The sequence below is a fragment of the Hippocampus guttulatus genome, chromosome 10 (assembly GCF_054856545.1).
Source record: "Hippocampus guttulatus isolate MCC_2025c chromosome 10, RoL_Hgut_1.0, whole genome shotgun sequence".
In the NCBI taxonomy this organism is placed as follows: Eukaryota; Metazoa; Chordata; class Actinopteri; order Syngnathiformes; family Syngnathidae; genus Hippocampus; species Hippocampus guttulatus.
This window is the reverse complement of record NC_141270.1, coordinates 5,129,648-5,150,039: the sequence shown is the minus strand read 5'-3', so window position 1 is coordinate 5,150,039 and position 20,392 is coordinate 5,129,648. Positions and strand designations below refer to the sequence as shown.

Here is a 20,392-nt window from a genome sequence, read left to right as displayed (position 1 = left end):
ACTAGTGATGTCAAATTTTGTGAGGAGCACCGATAATAACCAATAACAATAAGTATGATAACCATAGGTCCAATTACATTGTTATTTAATTTTTGTGATTTTCTGATAAAGAGCAGAATTCATTGTTTCATCAATTACAGTAAGTCGTCAAGGCCCTGAATTAGCAAAGCAGCCCCACAGCATCGCGGTATCACCACCATTTTTGAATGTTGGTATGATATTCTTTTTCGGTAATGCTGTGTTACCTTTACACAAGCTGTAACGAGACACACACCTCCCAAAATGTTTATCTTTTGTCTCACCGACAACCAAAAAATTTGGGCTGAACAATTTTGAAAAATAAACAAATTTTGATTTGTTCCTCCCCCCTTTCAATATTCTGATTGTGACTTGGTATGCAGTTATTTTTTTGAGTTCCTGTTTGTATCTCTTTTTTTAACAAGCATCCAAACTTATTTCGGCTTAATCAGAGGAATTTTAAATGATGGCAGGTGTGTGCTGACTCTCATTTAACATGATTTCGAACGTGATTGGTTAATACTGATTTATACTTGTGCATACACATTTCACACGTCAATCAACAAGTTGTTCATTTTAACTTCCCCTCGAAGAGCTTTAAAAAAAAAAACTCAAGTCAATGGAGTTGGCAAACATTAATGGCGGAAAAGTTGAATGATCATTGTCTCATTGTTTTACACCACAAAAAACATTCGAACAGAGGCATGAAGACTTTTTATATCCATTGCATGTTTAAGAGAGCTATTACAAGCCTAGGAAGCATTTGTATTATTGTCAGCTACTATTGATGTTCTTTTTTTTTCCCCCATGTGGAACAGTGTGTCGATCCGTAACCCAAAAGTGGCTTTTTGCAGGCATGCTTCAAATATTTCAGAAGCACATTTAATGCACACTTGGCCGGATCCATTGATGACGAGTAATCCACATCAGATGATTCCTACGCTTGCGGCGACTGGCTCAAGTCATAAGCGGGTGGCTGACTTTTCCCAGCAGGCACCCTGCTGCTTCTGACAGAGGTCAGCATTAGATGAACAACCAGCTTTAAACTCTCTAACTGTCATTATACTTTTTGTTTTTTTTACAATGTGCATGATGTAAAGCAGATATTTTGGTTTTGGCACACACACACACAAAAAAACAACAAAACACAAAAGGTTTTGGTAAACATTGCATCCGCAGCTTTAGCGCCCATTGTGATTTTCGTTGAAGTCCGACGTCCACACAGACAGAGGCTGTGCATTACAAGATGAGGCTGGATTAGACCACAGTGGGTTAATCTTTAGGCCTGCCATCTGCCAGAGCAATGAGAATTAAACCTGAAGCCATGGCCTTCACTGTACATGTACGCACAAGGTAGCCCGTCTCTTCCAGTGCACTTCACTGTCAGATGATCCTTTAGCGCATGATACGAAATCTTAACACGTACATTTTAAGATCGATGAGACATGTTTATTGCCGCCTTTCCCTTTGCACTTGTGTTTTGTGTGTCTCTTTCAACTGCGGACTTTTCATGTAGACTACTTGATTACATGCTCTTTGCAGCAGCTCACGTTGTGTACGTTCATCCGCAGATTCTGAGATTATAAAGTCGATTGTACTTCAGCAGGAGAATGGACAGTGAAAGGGTTTTTTTTCCACGTTTCTTAATCCTTTGGCATGCAATGAGTTTTAATAGCTCGGAAGTGAACAATGTGTGGCCTCTTTTTGTTTGAATACTAATATATATATATATATATATATATATATATATATATACATATATAAAATCAGTTCTTTTCATACCATGAAAGCTTCCTAGAAACTAATTGCGAGCCTAAAATGTACAGGAAATGCGATACGTTTTGTTGCATCTTCGCATGTGCCTTTAAGGGGAGGGGCTTAGTGGGGTGAGTGAGTGGCGAGTGCGTGTGAATGTCTGAACGTGAGCCGTGGCCGACGGCAGCTTCTGCGTGAACGTGCTGACGTGCATCTGTGACTGTGGTTGTCCTTTCCCACTTGTGATGGCTTTACTGCAAGTGAAAGGACTAAAAAAAAGAAAAGAAAAGAAGGGAGGTAACAGTGTAAACATAGTGTAATTAGTACTGACCCTCGTTTTCGAATGAACATTGTGGAGGTCACTGTTCCTGCCGCAAAACTTCAACTGGAGCTATTTAATCCCATCAGATCATTCGCTGCTTTCATCTGCATCATCCTCTGTTTTATGATTCCTCTAATTGGAGCAAATAGTGACTTTTTTTTTTTCTTCTTAGTGCAACAGATGGTTGTGGAGTGCACAGCAGATGGTGCACAACATCAAGTAACCTCTGGCACAGAATATAATAGATGCTGCCTGATTTTTAAATCCCCTCTTTTGTCCACTGCTGTTGACCAGAACACTTGACTTATAAATTTAAACGAAGTTCTATAAGGAAGTTCGATTCAAAGACTCAACTTAACCCCTGTAATCATTTTGTTAAATAATCATGACACCCCCGCCCCACCCCAAGTATAACGACAAACGACACAAACCACCACTTTGTACAGCAATACATTATCTCCAGAAAATGTTTTTTTTTTTTGTGGGCCCTGGATCTCTAGGCCAGTCCTCTGGTGGTCAGCGAAGCCCGTTTGGACTTGTGCATACCAGGAGGGGACTCTTAAGAAGTGTCATTGGATTAGTCGGGGCGCATCTGCCTTCAGTCGCACAGCAAACACCTTGAGAGGTGCACCTCATGCGCTCGCCTTCATGGTGCGACTTCATCCCTTCATGTTTTAAAGGATGAAGCATGTGAGGATCGCACATTTGCCACTGCTCTTTGCTTTTTTCCACGTCTGCTCGGGTAAGTTTGTGATCATCATTTACAAATGTGGGTACAGTTGATTTTGGAGAAATGTTAATTTTGTTATGTGGTTCAAATAAGGATTCCGGCTGAGGACTGTTGTGAAATGTCAATCTGAAAGTGTTAACACCCACAAAATGCAGTTGCAGTATTAAGTATCAAAATAATTTTCTGATATTCAATTTATATACATATACTGGAAGTAAAAAAAAGAAAAATTAAGTGAATGGTTACAAAAAGATTTGTGTGTGTTTTTTTTTTTTGTGGCTTTCTTACAATAAATCCTAATACGAAATAAAAGAAAAAGGCTTGAGTTTGTTAACTCCAAGATAAATCTCAAGGTTACTTCAATATGTAGTGCAGTTAGATCACCATTTTGGCTAGAGGGAAGTCAGCTAGCGGTATGTTAGCCAGGCCGTCACGTTAGCCATTAGCCTAAACAAGCTTATGATATGTAAATCCCGTAGCTCACCGAGCGGCGAAGGTTTGTGAACGTAGTGAATTGTGTTGTTTTTGGCAGGGCTTGTTCAATGTTGCAAACAGTCCCAAAGATATTCCCCAGACATTCCCAAACAGCTTGAACGGTTACAAACAGTTTTTTCTTATCACCATTAAATTTTGAACATGTTCAAAATGTCTTTGCGAGAAGACCAGTTAAATTGATGTTCAATGTCTTTGCGACTATGTGCAAACCCGAACGAACGCTGATAAAAAAAATAATAATAAAACAACATCCGCTGGGTGCGGACACGTTTGCAAACCTTCGGCGCTCGGTGACATACGGCCTTAAGGGAACCCCCGACCTTGTCGCTTCACTTTGATTAATATGAAATCATTTAAAACTTGCCTCAATGTACTTTTTTCAGGATGGGCATCAAGTTTTGGAATGCTAAAATTTCTGTCACTTTGGATAGACATATTTAAACAATTCTTGAGAAAACAAGATTTGGAAAATATCGTAAACGTAAATGTATTATTTTTTAAAGGTAGTGGGGTCAAAGTGAAAGTTACCAAAAATATACATCATGAAGTCAAGTACCTTGTACGAATGCGCAAAAAGTATTTGTACTCCTTTACATTAAAAATCGGCACCATGTTGACAAGCTTGCTTCATACTGTCCTTGATTTCTGCCACTAATCATCCTTTTGCTTTTATGTCCCTAAGCTCAAGCAGATTTTGCCCCGTATTTCTTTGACAATGGATTGTACAGCAGCAACGGCAACATGGCACTGTTCAGCCTCTCGGAGGACACGCCTGTCGGTGAGCTTAGCTCGTGACGACTAGCGTGCTATGAAGTTCATGTGTCAATGTCACACACAAAGCAGATGTTGTGTTGTGTGACATGTAAAGTACATGCTCACGCCATTACGCTATCGTTGCCATCTGCTGGCCGCAACCTCTTTAATTGAGGGCTCTTCATCATTCTTCATTTGTAGAAGGTATGAAGAATCGAGAAGACAATGTAGTAGATCATATGAAGACTGATTTGGGACTGGTAAAAGTCCTTAGCAAGCTATAGCTAACTAACACAAGTGCAGAGAGTAAATGCAAAGTGGCTAATGTGTGAATATATGTAATGACTGAACAAGGTTGTTCGACTTGACTTATGACCTGCTTTGACAGCTTGCTTGAAATTTAAAACGAGCAACTTGACTTCCTTGATTTTTGCCACTGTAACTGAGGACTTGCTTGAAACTTGAAGATTAAGAGTTGAGAATCGCTTATAATTACGTACTTTACATGACACTCTTTTTAGGTAGCAATGTTTGAAAGTAAAGGCATTTCCTTTTAGGTACACAAATTTACTGCCTTAATGGCACCGACCCCGAAGGCCAAGAGGTGAGCTACGGCCTTTCCTTTGATCCAGGCTCCAAGGAGTACTTCAGGGTCAACCCCAAAACTGGAAATATTACCTTAGTGCAGAAGCTGGATCGAGAGGTGAACATTATGATGCTAAAAATAAGAGTTTAGAAATACAAATTATTTGAACAAATATAACGTTGTGTTCTTTGTCTGCTCAGAAACAAGATTCCCTAGATGTAATGGTCAGCATCACGGATGGGAAAAGCAAGGTAAATGCAATCTGTTTGTACTGATTAGTAAGTTTTAGGCCACCGTGTTGTTTTAGCAGAGAATTCAGAACTCCACCAAGGCCAAACTGTTCACAAAAATTGCAAAAGAAATAGTTAAAGTGTCAAGTGGTTGATGGCTAAGGTTAGCTGTTAATTTTCTCTATACTGTATTATCTAAATAAACAAAATGTGATTTTATTCCGGGGGTTTCTTGCTTTTCAGGTTGTGGAAAGAGTGACAATATTTGTGATGGACACAAATGATGAGAAACCCGAATTCCAAAACATGCCTGCCATCATTGATGTCCTTGAAGTATGTTGGATTAATGAACCAATATCATAGCTATCTAGCTAGCTAGCTAGATAAATACTGTATATAGTTAGCTTGCTAGCTATCTGGATAGATAGTTACCTAGCTAGCCATTCAGATAGATAGGCTGATCCCTGACATTTGCGCAACCATTCCATTCAATAATTTCCTTTATCTTTTTCAATTTGTGTCTTGTGTGTAGACCACAGAGTCAGGACACAGCATCTTCAAAGCGCACGCGGTGGACAAAGACACAGGTTCCGGAGGATCAGTCAACTACTACCTACTGGTAACTGGCAGATATGTTCCCCCCCCCCCCCCCCACATTTTGATCAGCCGCTACATGTTTACACCTTCATTTAATCATTTTCTACCATCAAATGAGGCATGTGATGACCGGCCCGAAGCGCTGACAATGATTTGCTCTGTGTCATAGCGAACATTCATGCATCATTTATGAGGATTACCATAACAATATTCATTTGCGCACGTGTTTCTGATTTGGCAACCGAATGGCCATCAACATTAGTGTGCACTTTGGGTCTTTTAAGAGCATCTGGCCCATGGTAGCGAGGACCAGTGAGATGGCGCACATCTGGGCAGGGCAGCTTTCACCTGCATATATGGAGCATATGGGCTCCTTACATCCAGATGGACAAAGAGAAATACACTACGTGGCCTAGTTCAAGCGACCCCTTAGTGTTTTCATGCATGTATCCATCTGACCACTCCGGGTACTCGCTCTCGTGAGAGCTCATAATGGGGTTTCAACTGAGAGGCTTTTCACTCATGTGACCTTGTTTCAGTCAATGTGCTCTTTTTATTTCGTTTTTTAAATCCTGCTTTTATTGTGCTTCTTTGTTGCAGAATGCACAGTCCAGTTTGTTTGCCATTGACAGACATAGCGGAGTCATTCGCATCAAGCTGGAGGAAACGCTGGACTATGAGAAAACCAAAACGCATTTTGTCATTGTCATTGCAAAGGTAGACTGTATATCACAGCACATTTTAATGTTTGGCAATGAACAGTGGCGTGACAGTGGCAGCTGGTGTTATTTTCTCCAGGGGGCTCCTCATACATTAATAGATATATTATGGGTGTAATGAAAACCGATTGCCTAACCCATTTATTGAGATACATATTGAATTGTCTTTTAGGAAAAATGCATACTCGCTATGAATCGGTATAAATTGCAGGGGTGGGAAATTCACAAAATTTTCCCGGTCCATCGTTCTTCATCAGTTTTTTTTCTGCATTGCATTTACAGTATTAGAATTCAGTTTTTTTTTTTACTGTCTGTGATTTCATTTCAAATTTGTCTTAAAGGACCATTTGAGAAATACGTAACCAACAACAACATGACTTTTTCGCAGGATGGTGGTGGCACTTTCAATAGCAAAGAGCAATTTTTGTCATCCTCCGCTACCCTGACAATTAACGTGATAGATGCACAAGATACACCGCCGTCTTTTATCGGGACGCCGTACTTTGGCTACGTTTATGAAGTGTCGCTGCCTGTGAGTATCTGCTGTACTCTGTGTTGATTGCCACTTTATGAGATTAAATATACCTGTCATTTCTACTATGCTTCTATATTCCTAACTCTGATATTGTGTGTATCTTTTCCCAAGGGGTCTGAAATTTATACCGTTGTGGCCAGAGATGGCGATGTGGGAAACTCAAATCCAATTCGTTATTCTTTTGAAGAAGGTCAGTAATGATTTTGGAAAGACATCCTCCAAAAATGCGTCCCACATAGTGTCTGTTGCCACCTTTGTCCACGTGTGTTTATTCTTTTAAAGGTGATGATGGAGTTTTTAGCATCAATGAGACCACTGGTCGTATCACGCTGCTGACAAGTCCCATGTTTCTAAAACGGGAACTCTTTAACATTAAGGTCAAAGTAAGTCCACAAAAATGTGTGGTTTGAAAAAATGTCAAATTGACCATGTTTAGAGGTACGAGTTTTCTGTCCAACAGAGACGATATGTTAAGAAAAGGAACGTTCTGTTCTTTTTTTGGGGCGGGGGGGATACATACATGAAGAAAATATGTTTTAAGGGACAGCGGTTACTACAGTGGACATCTTATCATGCTATACAGAGTGCATGAAAGGGTTCATATGGTCTAATTTCAAGCCCTCGTTCCAGGCATCCGAAATAAGTCCCGTAGGGCGTCTCTTGGACTACAGCGTGACCACGGTGGTCATCCGCGTGGTTGACCTGAACAACAACCCGCCGACTTTCTACGGCGAAAACGGCACCCAAAGTACGTTTGAGCTGACCATGTACGAGCATCCCCCAGAAGGGGAGATACTGCGGGGGCTTAAAATCACAGTCAACGACTCTGATCAGGTGAGCGCACCAAAGCAAAGGAACACCGACGTTGCGTAACCCCCCCCCCCCCCCTCCCACATGTCCGCATTTCACTCATGAGAAATGGATTGAACCTTTTGTGGTGACTTTTGTGGCTATGAGACGCCTTTGAGCTGCCATTATCGCTCACAATCCTGTTCAAGGACACAAATTATCAGCTAAATGTGCCGTTTTGTCAGCTTACGCAAGTCTCGCTATGATTCCGTACAGAAATGTGATTGCGCTGACTGAGCTTCTATTGATTGTTTCCTGGAATGCCAATCATCATGCCATACATACGATGCTTTTAGTGTGATTGAAATAGCTGTTTGCTGCATGGATTATGTTGTCTATGTCACGCATTCCAACAAATAGTGGAAAGCGCTACAAAGAATATTACAAGTAAGGAGGTGTGTCAGATACTTCCGGGATAGTCTGCCGCACCGTAAGCCGCCATCTTGATGTCATCCTTCACAACGAGTGCCGTCAATTAACCCTTTAGGCTAGTGAAAGAGGGCAGCAAAAAAAATCAGGTGGGGACTACGTCATGTGAGTCTGGAGATAGAATGTCAGTGTACTTCACAGCAAGGAACTGTCAGATGATCGCCACTTTGGAGTTACGTCATTCCTCGGAGGGCTGTGATGACAAAAACCGAATTAACGTTTCATCATCACATCATATTATTACTTGTACACAAAAAAATTATTGGCTTACAAATTTTGAAATCGGTCAACTATTGGTTGTTTTTTCAATTACTGTTCAAGTGAGTGTAAACAGGGTCGCAAAATCTCACTATTATTTATTGCACGTGACAATTTAACATTTCGGTACAGATTTTAGCAAGCATCATGGAAGTTGACATCCACGATTTGCTTTAGCGGGCCACATAAAATGACATGGCGGTCCGAATCTGGCCCCCGGGCCTTGAGTTTGAAACCTGTGTTTTAGGGCGCCAATGCAAAATTCAACCTGAGGCTCATTGGACCAGGAGGAATGCTACGGGTGGTCCCACAGACGGTACTGAACGAGGCCCAAGTCACAATCCTGGTGGAGGACTCGACAGCCATGGATTATGAGAAACATCACTTCCTCACGTATAAGGTGTGCGCGTTACGACGGACAAGCGACCATGATCCATGATCATCATTTTTATGCTTTGTCTCTTTCAGCTACTTGCCGTCGAGATCGATACACCAGAGAGGTTCAGCTCCACGGCCGACATCATCATCCATCTGTTGGACACCAATGACAACGCACCGAAATTCTCCTCGGACTACTACATCGCCAGGATTCCAGAGAATTCACCAGGCGGCTCGAACGTTGTGTCCGTCCTGGTGAGTTGCCTATCATCCCGTCTAAAAATACACCCGCATCAGCGTACGTCACCGCAAGCTCAAGAGGAATGCTCGATTTGAACAAAATGCCAGAAAGAGGCTTTAATTCCCTAAATGTAGAATTTTGGTGCTGAGGTAGGGATAATATGTGAAAACATGTAGATAAAAGCTAGTCGAGGGAAGCTGCCAGATGGCTATCACTTTCATTTTGTTGTGTAACACTAAATTCCCAGGGTTTTTTCCTCTCTCCCTTTTTTTGAAAGCTGGACAAAATATCTGCAGACGTACTGTGTTCTGGACAAATTTGAAGGCAAAGTTAGCTCTTCGTGAATGTTATTGAAGCGCCACCTGGCTGATTGATCCTAGTCGCAGATTTTCTGACTTTTGTCATTCAGTCGTCCTTCACATGAACGCTGCCTGAGTTCAGAGCGGCACTGGTAAATCCTCCCGTTGCGTGAACACCAGCAAAGGCTCGCTGCCTTGATCCCGGGCAATTTCAATCAGATAAAAGAACAGCCGACAAGTGACCTTGCACACACGGAGACAGTGAACAGGCCTCACTGATGCAACAGATTAGCTGATGACATGATGATGTGATGATGACATCAAACAAGCTTTCTTTTTCGAACCGCAACATCGTGTCCCTGACCCGTCAACGCCCACTTCATTTTTTTTGGTCATTCTGCAGAAACACTATAGAGTGGTGAGGTGACTTCAAATCGTTCCGTGACCAAACTCATGTTACTAATGTTACTAATGAAAAACACCGCAAGTTTCTGTCATGTTCTGATTCAGTCAGGTTGCCGGGCAATGGTAGAGCATGTTTGTTGGCCCGGCAGAGATTAATTAATCGATGCAAAAATCGATAGAATCATTTCTTCTCAAAATATGTTAGTGACAGGGTTAACCCTTTCATGCACATGATAAGCTGTCCACTGTAGTAACCGCTGTCCCTGAATGGGTTAAATATAAGATCGGGTCCACCAATTATAGATCACTATAGCAAGTTGTCCTCCATGATAACAACAGCAATACGCTTCTCCTTATGACAAACCTGTGTAGCGCTGAATTAAAATGGTTATTTTCTAAATAGAAATGTTGTTCTTTAGGCAATAGACCCAGACTCAGGACCATGGGGTGATGTGAAGTACTCCATCTATGGATCTGGGGCTGACTTGTAAGTATAATGAGAATTCTAGGAATGAGTAGAAATAAAATGTTTTATTTTGGACAGCTTATGGGTAATATGATTGTTTGATATTGGGGGCAGAACAGCGACATGTCTGGCTCCGAGTCACAGCCAATGATTGCTGCAGATTCGTTTTAATATCGCAACTCATTTCCTGTACATGCAACTATAGAAAATGCCAGAAAATCCAGGCTCAAGTGGAGTCACTTTTCGCGCTGGATGTCGGCCTATGTTCCTTAATCTTGCTGAGACAGTAGCAGTGGTTGAAATGTTTGCAGCATTTCAGTGAGTATCCGTTACGACGAAGCCATGACACAGTCTTTTCAAAGAATGCTCTACAAAAATAACTTACCGCTTTCCTGTAAAAGACTTGACTTGTGGAAGAGATCATGAAATCATTGCTCACCTGTCGCTTGCCCTTGTTAATCCTTTAATGGGATACGGGGTGAAAATAGACTGTTTGCTTCTAACCACTCTCCCAGAGTCACCCGAGAGTGACTTAACACATCCATCTCAATCCAAATCAGGATGGTTACTGTTGCATGTCAAGGTTAGAAAGTTCTCACAAAAAAATATACTGTTGTACCTTTGGGACAAATAAGGCAATCCACCTCAGTTAAATATTTTACTTAAATGGACTTGATTTTTTTTTTTTTAGACAGCCTTTTAATTTCTTGCTGAGATTTAACAGTTTCATGTTTAATGGGTTGACTATTCAAAATGTGTAGCTACAGTACTCGGTTACTTCAGCCACCTTGTTTTACATATTTCTATCTATCTATCTATCTATCTATCTATCTATCTATCTATCTATCTATCTATCTATCTATCTATCTATCTATCTATCTATCTCTCTCTCTCTCTCTCTCTCTCTCTCTCTCTCTCTCTCTCTCTCTGTCTGTCTGTCTGTCTGTCTGTCTGTCTGTCTGTCTGTCTAGATAGTTATCTATCTAGCGAAGTAGCTAGCTATCTGTCTGTCTGTCGAGCTAGTTATCTATCTAGCGAAGTAGCTAGCTAGCTGTCTGTCTGTCTAGCTAGTAATCTATCTAGCGAAGTAGCTAGCTATCTGGCCATCCATCTAGTGACCTAGCTAGCTATCTAGCCAGCTAGCTAGGTAACTAGCTCACTGTTATCTAGCTATTTCACTAAGTAGCTAGATGCCTAGCTAACTATCTAGATGCTTAGCGGACGAGATTGATAGAATGTTCCACCCCTCAACTAAATTTCATTGGAATGGGTTGGATTTTTAAAACATGTGGTGTGTTTTCAGGTTCTTGATCCAGCCTTTCACTGGGATCATCTACACGCAGCCGTGGGCCATCCTGGATGCAGAGGTGCGGTCCAAGTACAACTTTTACGTGAAGGCGGAAGACTCAGAGGAAAAGTACGGCCTGGCTGAGGTGTTCGTCACCGTATTGGATCTGAACGACCACCCGCCTGCTTTCAATGAGAACTTCCTGGAGAAGACCATGGTGATTGGAGCACCAGTCAAAATTGAGGTGATGCTTGTATCACGTCGCTCGTGGCCTAAAACAGGGGTGTCCAAAGTCCATTTTTAAAAGGTGGTGGGGCAGCATGGTTTTTTCTGCTGATTACTAAAAATGGAAAAAGCCAGAGACAATTTTCTTTTCTAATCTAGTGGGATATACTGAGCGCATACTTAATTATTTGCCTCATTACTTGCCCTAAAAGCTGCCCACGGATGGAATATTAATTTCTAAAGTCATTCCGATCCCAGGCCGTAGACGACGATGCAGAGATTCCCAACAATGTGATCGAGTACGCCATCATGAAAGCCGAGCCAGACAACAACATCTTTGACATCGACGCCGACACCGGCGAGATCAACCTCAAGTCGTACATCAAGTCCATGGCCATCATTCAGAACATCACCAAGCAGAACGACTTCACCTGGTCATTGGTGGTGCAGGCCCGTGACATGGGCCAGCCGTCCTTCAGCACCACCGCCGTGGTCAAGATCGACATCACCGAAGCAGTGAGTAGGCACATTTTTACATCACTGTGCAACAATAATGTAATCTGCGTTGTGCTGGAAATCACAACATAAAGGCTACAAAGGCGTGGAAATATTCTAGCCCAGTGGTTCTGAGACTGTTTATACCAAGGACCTCCTAAAAAAAAAAATAAAAAAAAAATCTCCTAATATCCATCTCGCATCATCCAGGACATTAAAATAGATTGTACTGTTGGCCAATTGAACAAGAATTAAACGTGCTAAATTTGCATAGTTTAGCGTGCGCTAGCTGCATGAGTGTATAGTTCTGGTTCCCTAACCCAAAATGTTTCTTTAACATTTCAAACCTTTGAATTTCATGTTTGGATTCAAAAGCATTTGAATGCCTATTTACTGGTATCTTAGAAGCTCTTCTTGTGTCACACTGTCATGTTTTCAGGTCAAATCCAGATTTGTGTCATACTTCCTGGGACTAAGGAAACGCCCGGGGGCTGTGTTTGGGATTTTTATGACCGCTGTCACCTTCGCCATTTCCCTCACAATCTTCATTTCCACTCTCATATACTGGAACTCTGTGAAAAAGTCCCGCCTCAAACCTCAGGGCAAGATCAGAAAGATTATCAAGAGGCCATGAGTGACGCTTGCCCCGAGATCATCAGCACAAATATAAACTCTTTGGAACTTTTAGATAGTTGGTCTGTTCTGCTGTGAGCGGTGTCTGTAAAGGAGCACAACATGACTCAATATGTTCCCTTTTTTTTATTTTTTATTTTTTGACAATCATAGTGTCTAAATTATGTTGAATAGCATTGTGAAATGCTGAATGGTCTCAGGAATGGTTTCCTGGGCAACCTCTCTGATCTTGTCTTGAAATATCCAAAAGACGTCATTATAAGATCCAGACTTGGCGTGTTTCAATTTGAAGTGTGTACAGTGTATTTTTATAACGGCGCTACTACGGCAGCTTATTTGGTGTCTTGAGGTTTTAAACGCCTTTGCCAAATAGTGAGTATGGGTAAATAGAGGGAACATGAACTGGGTCAATAGGTAACGAATGTGTGACAATGGATGTCCGTTCTCCTTGTGCTCTTTTACAGACCAAACTCAAAGGGGAGACTTTGGAATCATTTTTAATTCACAATAGAAACAAGCCCTTGCAAATCGTAGGCGTGCTCGCGGGCGTCATTAGCTTCATGGTCATGGTCACGGTCGTCATCTCCACGGTCACCTTTATACGCAACAAAAAGTCCAACCGGGTCATGCCCAACCGCCGCGTGAGGAGGAGGCCGCGTAACCAAAACGCGTGGACTTTCAAGAACCTCTTCCGGAAAGCCGAGAACCCAGAGGAGAAATTCCAGGTCGAGGAGGACGAGCAGGACACCGTGGATGTGGCAGAAAACGTCAACCACAACAACAACGTGAGCAACGTGGTCAGGCACTGGCCTCCACCTCCGCCGCCGCCCCACGCCCCCTCGCTTCCACCTCCGCCGCCGCCCCGCGCCCCCTCGCTTCCGCCTCCGCCCTCCGCCCCCGGGGAGAGGAAGTGGGTGGTGCCCACCGTCTCGGCCGCCGTGGCGGCACGGCCCAAGAAGAAGTCAGCAGCGCAGGACACGGTCAACACTGCTCTGGTGTCAGAACTCAAAATGAGACTGGAGCAGAGGAGGATGCTCAATCGCTTCTAGTGCTTATGTGAGCGCACGCGGGTACGTGTGCGTGCGTCTGCGTGAGTGCACGCAGTGCTGTGCGAAAGTCTTAGGCCACAAAAAGCTTTGGATACAGTGGATAAAAACCACATATTTTATCACACCTCCAGTGGTCGCAGACTTTTCACAGTTGAACCGGGGGATACAATCTAAGTGGCCATTTTTCTACACAGCAAGCATGTTATTCTGCTTCCCAGCCTCAAAACATTTGTTGCTTGCATATTTTGCATGTCAAAGTCTCTCGTCAACGATTGAAGGCACTTGGGAGACAAGACTATATATTTGGTTTGCAAGCAATCTCCTTATGGGGAGATTTCACTGACACTGGTGCTGGCTAAAGGGATCAGCCTGAGCAGGTCCAAAGGGAGGGAACCACAGTGATCCGGTTAAGACCACTTTTTAATCTCACTTCTCACAGGTGCACAAAAACAGTTCTTCAAACTATCTGGTTCCTTCTGGTGTAAACAATCTGTTCAACATTCACAATACTGGCTGTTATGTTTGGGTTTTGTTTTTGTTTTTTGGTTGTATTTTTGTCAATGAAGTTGTCCTGAAAAGTCCTGTCTGGGTTTATTTCATTATTTCACATGCTTTGTTTCAAGACTTAGTAACATTGAACAGCAGCTTAACACTTGACGGTAATTCGCTTGTTTAGAAGCTCTATCGCCTCCTTCTGGAAGGATAGAAGAAATCTCAGTTTTGCAAAACTTGAAACAGGACAAATAGAAGGAAGATGCGGGCCCATGTTGCCTTGTGTTTCGGAAACATTCAAAAACCAATTCAAGATGGGTTAGGGGAAAGCGATTTCAGCAATCGGTTGCACATGCTAGCTAACTCCTTAAAACCTCTTGGAGGAAACAAAAGTCACAGTGTGACGTTGTTTTATTTTAAATAAAATTACATCTACGCCACATGTTGGACAAGTGGTTAGTACATCTGCCTCTCATTTCTCAGGTTGGGGATTCGGATCCTGGCTCCAACCTTCACGTATGGAGTTGACATTTTCTCCTTTGTGCTAGTGTGTTTTTTGTTTTGTTTTTTTCTGGCTTCCTACTACTTCGCAAAACACACTACATTTATTGAAGACTCTAAATTGTCCTTTGCTGTGAATTTGAGTGCCAATGATCGTTTGATTGTTTATCCATATGTACCCTGCCATTGGCTGTGTCCCAGTTTAGGTCAGGGGTGCCTAAGCCTGTCCTCGAGAGTCCCTTTCCAGCATATTTTCCCACCTCCCAACACACCAGATCTAAAATGATCAGGATCACTATCAGGCTTTTGCAAAGCTTTCAGGTGAGCTGATGAGCTAATTTTATTCTAAAATTATGTAGCGGGCCAGTTAAAAGAAAATGTGCAGCCCTAACCCAAACCCCTGAAACCCTGCTGGCAGATGTGCAAACCACTAATTCACCATGCTGCCCTCATCAGACCATTTACCAAAAAGGATGAATACAATCTATTTCCGTACAAACAAAACATTTCAAGTATAAACCAACAGAAATGAAAGCTGAATTATTTGCATCCATTTATTTTTCTGAAAAGGTAAACAAGTGGAGGACTTTAGTAGGACAATAGAAATATGCTTATCAGTAGAGATGGAGTTATACAACAGTATTTGTTTCTTTTTTTTTTTTTTTTGCAAAACTCTGAGCAGATGTTCTGCAAATAAGTCACATTTGACTCCCGATGTGTACAATCCCCTTTGCTGCGCCGCCAGTGTGAGCACTACCAAATTACCAAGGTACACTCAAAGCGCCCTCTGAGCATTTTGAAGCCAAACATGCGGCAGTGGCGTATTTTCAAAATTACATAAAACACGAAATGTGCAGATTACCCCATCGCTAATCCAAGAGCCAATTTGTTCATCTTTCTGCAATATTGCAGCGTTGGCTACCAATCAAAGATGCATCTGAACTCGTCTGGTTTGGCTTCACAACATGCGTGTAATCAAGTTTTTGGATAAGTTTTAAAAGCTTTGACAAGGGATACAAGGCTCAATTAATCCCTCCATAAATACTTTTTTTTTTTTCATTGAGAGGGAATTGTGACACACTTTCAATGGCTATCAAAAGAGAAATAGACAGGGAATAATACGTGAAACAGCCCAAATGACCGTGCATTATGCCATGTAAGAGGCAGCCAGGATTACTGCTGCACAGAGGATTACACAGCGGGAAATTGTAAAAAGCACTGATGCTGGACGCACACAAACTGTGGACAGGTCTCATGGAAGCTACTAGATCATGTTTTGAGAGGGACCTTTCAAGATACAAGCGGTCATTCAGTTGACTGTTTTGTTTGGATTTGCGATACGTGCACTGCAGTGTGTCAGTTAACTCAATTCCACTGACTTCACAATACAGTTTGGCAAATAGTGAACAATTCGTCCCAAAAAAAAGGTTTGCAGTGTTGAATGTCAAATTAAACATAAAATAAAGACAATAACATTTATTTATTTAAAACAACCACATAGCTTTGGTGAAACAGTCGCAAGCTAACAGTCGCAAACTAACAGGCGCTAGTGCTTCTCTTAGCCAGCGGGCTCATATGTGGTGCCAGTTCTTCACTTGAAATAACGACACCAAGCCGTTCTGCAAGGCATTTTTGGACGAAATTTTTAGCCGAAAAAAACGACCATGTATAGTAGGGCGTTTTTAGCCGAAAAAAAACGACCATGTATAGTAAGGCATTTTTGGACAAAATCTTTAGCCGAAAAAAAACGACCATGTATAGTAAGGCCTTTTTAGACGAAAAAAACGACCACGTATAGTAAGACCTTTTTACCCGAAAAAAATGACCATGTATGGTAAGGCGTTTTTGGATGAAACTTTTAGCCAAAAAAAACGACCATGTATAGTAAGGCGTTTTTAGCCCCAAAAAAAACACCAAGTATAGTAAGGCGTTTTTAGTCGAAAAAAACGACCATGTATAGGAAGGCATTTTTGGATGAAATTTTTAGCCGAAAAAAACGACCATGTATATAGTAAGGCGTTTTTAGCCCAAAAAAACTACCATATAAAGGTGTTTTTAGTCGAAAAAAACGACCATGTATAGGAAGGCATTTTTGGACGAAATTTTTAGCCGAAAAAAACGACCATGTATATAGTAAGGTGTTTATAGTCGAAAAAAACGACCATGTATAGTAAGGCGTTTTTAGCCAAAAAGAACGACCATGTATATAGTAAGGCGTTTTTAACCAAAAAAAACGACCATGTATAGTAAGGAGTTTTTAGTCGAAGAAAATGACCATGTATGGTAAGGTGTTTTTGGACGAAATTTTTAGCCGAAAAAAACGACCATGTTAGTAAAGCGTTTTTAGCTGATAAAAATGGCCATGTATAGGAAGGCGTTTTTGGACGAAATTTTTAGCCGAAAAAAACGACCATGTATAGGAAGGCATTTTTGGACGAAATTTTTAGCCGAAAAAAACGACCATGTTAGTAAAGCGTTTTTAGCCGATAAAAATGGCCATGTATAGGAAGGCGTTTTTGGACGAAATCTTTAGCCGAAAAAAATGACCATGTATTGTAAGGCCTTTTTGGACGAAAAAAATTACCATGTCTAGTAAGGCATTTTTGGACAAGATTTTTAGCCGAAAAAAACGACCATGAATATAGTAAGGGGTTTTTGGACGAAATTTTTAGCCGAAAAAAACGACCATGTATAGTAAAGCGTTTTTACCCGAAAAAAAACGACCATGTATAGTAAGGCCTTTTTAGACGAAAAAAAAAAAACGACCACGTATAGTAAGGCCTTTTTACCCGAAAAAAACGACCATGTATAGGAAGGCATTTTTGGACGAAATCTTTAGCTGAAAAAAACGACCATGTTAGTAAGGCGTTTTTAGCCAATAAAAATGGCCATGTATAGGAAGGCGTTTTGGGACGAAATTTTTAGCCGAAAAAAATGACCATGTATTGTAAGGCCTTTTTGGATGAAAAAAATTACCCTGTCTAGTAAGGCATTTTGGACAAAATTTTTAGCCGAAAAAAACGACCATGTATAGTAAGGCGTTTTTAGCCGAAAAAAACGACCATAAACAGTAAGGCGTTTTCAGCCGAAAGCTGAAAAAAACGACCATGTATAGTAAGGCGTTTTTAACCCAAAAAATCGACCATGTATAGTAAGGCATTTTTGGACAAAATTTTTAGCCGAAAAAATGACCATGTATAGTAAGGCGTTTTTAGCCGGAAAAAAACGACCACGTATCGTCAGGCCTTTTTACCCCAAAAAAATGACCATGTATAGTAAGGTATTTTTGGACGAAATTTTTCGCCGAAAAAAAAAACGACCATGTATATTAAGGCTTTTTTGGACAAATTTTTTAGCCGAAAAAAACGACCATGTATAGTAAGGCTTTTTGGTTAAAAAAACGACCATGTACAGTAAGGCATTTTTGGAGAAAATTTTTAGCCGAAAAAACGACCATGTATAGTAAGGCGTTTTTAGCCGAAAAAAACGACCATGTATAGTAAGGCATTTTTGGACGAAATTTTTAACCGAAAAAAACGACCATGTATAGTAAGGCCTTTTTAGCCGAAAAAAACGACCATGTATAGTAAGGCATTTTTGGACGAAAAAAACGAACATGTATAGTAAGGCGTTTTTAGTCGAAATTAAACGACCATGTATAGTAAGGCGCTTTTAACCGAAAAAATTGACCATGTATAGTTAGGCGTTTTTGGACAAAATTTTTAGCCGAAAAAAAACGACCATGTATAGTAAGGCGTTTTTAGCCGAAAAAAATGACCATGTATAGAAAGGGTTTTTAGCCGAAAAAACGACCATGTATATAGTAAGGCATTTTTAGCCCAAAAAAAGTGACCACGGATAGTAAGGCCTTTTCACCCAAAAAAAGCGTCATGTATAGTAAGGCATTTTTGGATGAAATTTTTAGCCGAAAAAAACCCCACCATGTATATTAAGGCTTTTTTGGACTAAATTTTTAGCCGAAAAAAACGACCATGTATAGTAAGGCGTTTTTAGGCGAAAAAAACGAGCATCTATAGTAAGGCATTTTTGGACGAAATTTTTAGCCGAAAAAAACGACCATGTATAGTAAGGAGTTTTTAGTCGAAAAAAACGACCATGTATGGTAAGGCGTTTTTGTACGAAATTTTTAGCCGAAAAAAACGACCATGTATAGTAAGGCATTTTTGGACGAAAAAAACGAACATGTATAGTAAGGCGTTTTTAGTCGAAATTAAACGACCATGTATAGTAAGGCGCTTTTAACCGAAAAAATTGACCATGTATAGTTAGGCGTTTTTGGACAAAATTTTTAGCCGAAAAAACGACCATGTATAGTAAGGCTTTTTTGGACTAAATTTTTAGCCGAAAAAAAACGACCATGTATAGTAAGGCGTTTTTAGGCGAAAAAAACGAGCATCTATAGTAAGGCATTTTTGGACGAAATTTTTAGCCGAAAAAAACGACCATGTATAGTAAGGAGTTTTTAGTCGAAAAAAACGACCATGTATGGTAAGGCGTTTTTGTACGAAATTTTTAGCCGAAAAAAACGACCATGTATAGTAAGGCATTTTTAGCCCAAAAAAACCCAACCATGTATAATTACCGTATTTTCACGACTATAAGGCGCCATTAAAAGTCTAAAATTTTCTCCAAAATGGACAGGACGCCTTATGATGCGGAGCGTCTTGTCTATGCGCTGAGTTCCAAAGCCTGACTGACAGCAGACACGCTGTTTATATAGAGAAAAGGCGGAAGTGACTGTGGACAGGCATGCGGCAAAGAAGTCGGCCAATCAGTGAAGGGTGGGCGTGTATATATACATATATGGAGAGAAAGAGAGAGAAAAGGCAGACGTGAGTGACAGGCATGCGGGGAAGCAGACCGCCAATCAGTGAAGGGTGGGCGTGTAAGTGGACGCTAAAGGGACGCTACAAGCAGGTACCAACACCTGTATAGAGTGTGGCTATGTGCATTGTTGCAAAACAACTTCGGTTTTGGTTTCTAAGAACCCCCGAAAATAAATTCTACAAAGAGACACGCCAACGAAGCTCAGTTCAAACTTCAAGCCATCGGTTATGCTTTTGGCATGCGTGCCCATCTCACAGCAGCGGTGAAAAACCAAGTCAAGCAAATGAACTCTGAGCTTGCCGTTATTCCCGGAGGCTTGACTAAAGAACTCCAACCGCTGGACATCGGCATCAACCGGGCGTTCAAAGTAAAGTTGCGAGCGGCATGGGAACAATGAATGATCGATGGCAAACACAACTTTACAAAGAGTGAGAGGCAGCGCCGGGCGAGTTACGCCACAATTTGCGAATGGATTGTGTCTGCTTGGACGAACGTGTCTGCTTGCACTGTTGTTCGAGTTTTTGGCAAAGCCGGCATCATTTCTGTGGAGCCACATGGCAATGAGAGTGACTGACAACGAGAGGGAACACGGCGTTTTTGATGGATTACCGGTACTTGCACAATTGTTCAATTCTGATGCAGAGGATGAGGACTTTGATGGATTTCTGGGTGATGATTGATCGAAAAACGTGAGTACATTGTACGATGGCTAAATAAAATACAACGGAACTCCATTTTGCTTCGTTGCCTTTTTAAAAACGTGTTTTTAGCTTGTATCTGTATGTCTTGGCATGCT

General features: G+C 41.3%; 1 protein-coding gene across 2 annotated transcripts; it reads left to right on the top strand.

The window, feature by feature from the left end:
• The first annotated feature begins 874 nt into the window (after positions 1 to 874).
• cdhr1a (cadherin-related family member 1a) lies at positions 875 to 14,337 on the top strand. Of its 2 annotated transcripts, none has more exons than XM_086122620.1 (18): positions 875 to 1,034; positions 2,596 to 2,837; positions 4,003 to 4,098; positions 4,631 to 4,776; positions 4,860 to 4,910; positions 5,133 to 5,222; positions 5,422 to 5,508; positions 6,087 to 6,203; positions 6,594 to 6,737; positions 6,852 to 6,930; positions 7,023 to 7,123; positions 7,371 to 7,574; positions 8,524 to 8,676; positions 8,745 to 8,909; positions 10,019 to 10,086; positions 11,369 to 11,597; positions 11,837 to 12,094; positions 12,513 to 13,318. In XM_086122620.1, exons 2-18 carry the CDS (start codon positions 2,777 to 2,779, stop codon positions 12,705 to 12,707), a joined length of 2,244 nt encoding a protein of 747 aa, XP_085978746.1. In that variant the 5' UTR covers positions 875 to 1,034; positions 2,596 to 2,776; the 3' UTR covers positions 12,708 to 13,318. The 2 variants fall into 2 exon arrangements, with proteins under 2 accessions (XP_085978746.1, XP_085978745.1); XM_086122619.1 differs by having other exon boundaries at positions 880 to 1,034; positions 13,171 to 14,337.
• Positions 14,338 to 20,392: the final 6,055 nt, after the last annotated feature.

Excerpts from the sequence above, each read along its gene's own strand:
- cdhr1a (XM_086122619.1), top strand. The coding sequence starts at position 2,777 with ATGAAGCATGTGAGGATCGCACATTTGCCACTGCTCTTTGCTTTTTTC. Across the intron at positions 4,777-4,859 it reads TGCAGAAGCTGGATCGAGAG|AAACAAGATTCCCTAGATGT; the intron begins GTGAACATTATG and ends TTGTCTGCTCAG. Across the intron at positions 6,931-7,022 it reads TCGTTATTCTTTTGAAGAAG|GTGATGATGGAGTTTTTAGC; the intron begins GTCAGTAATGAT and ends ATTCTTTTAAAG.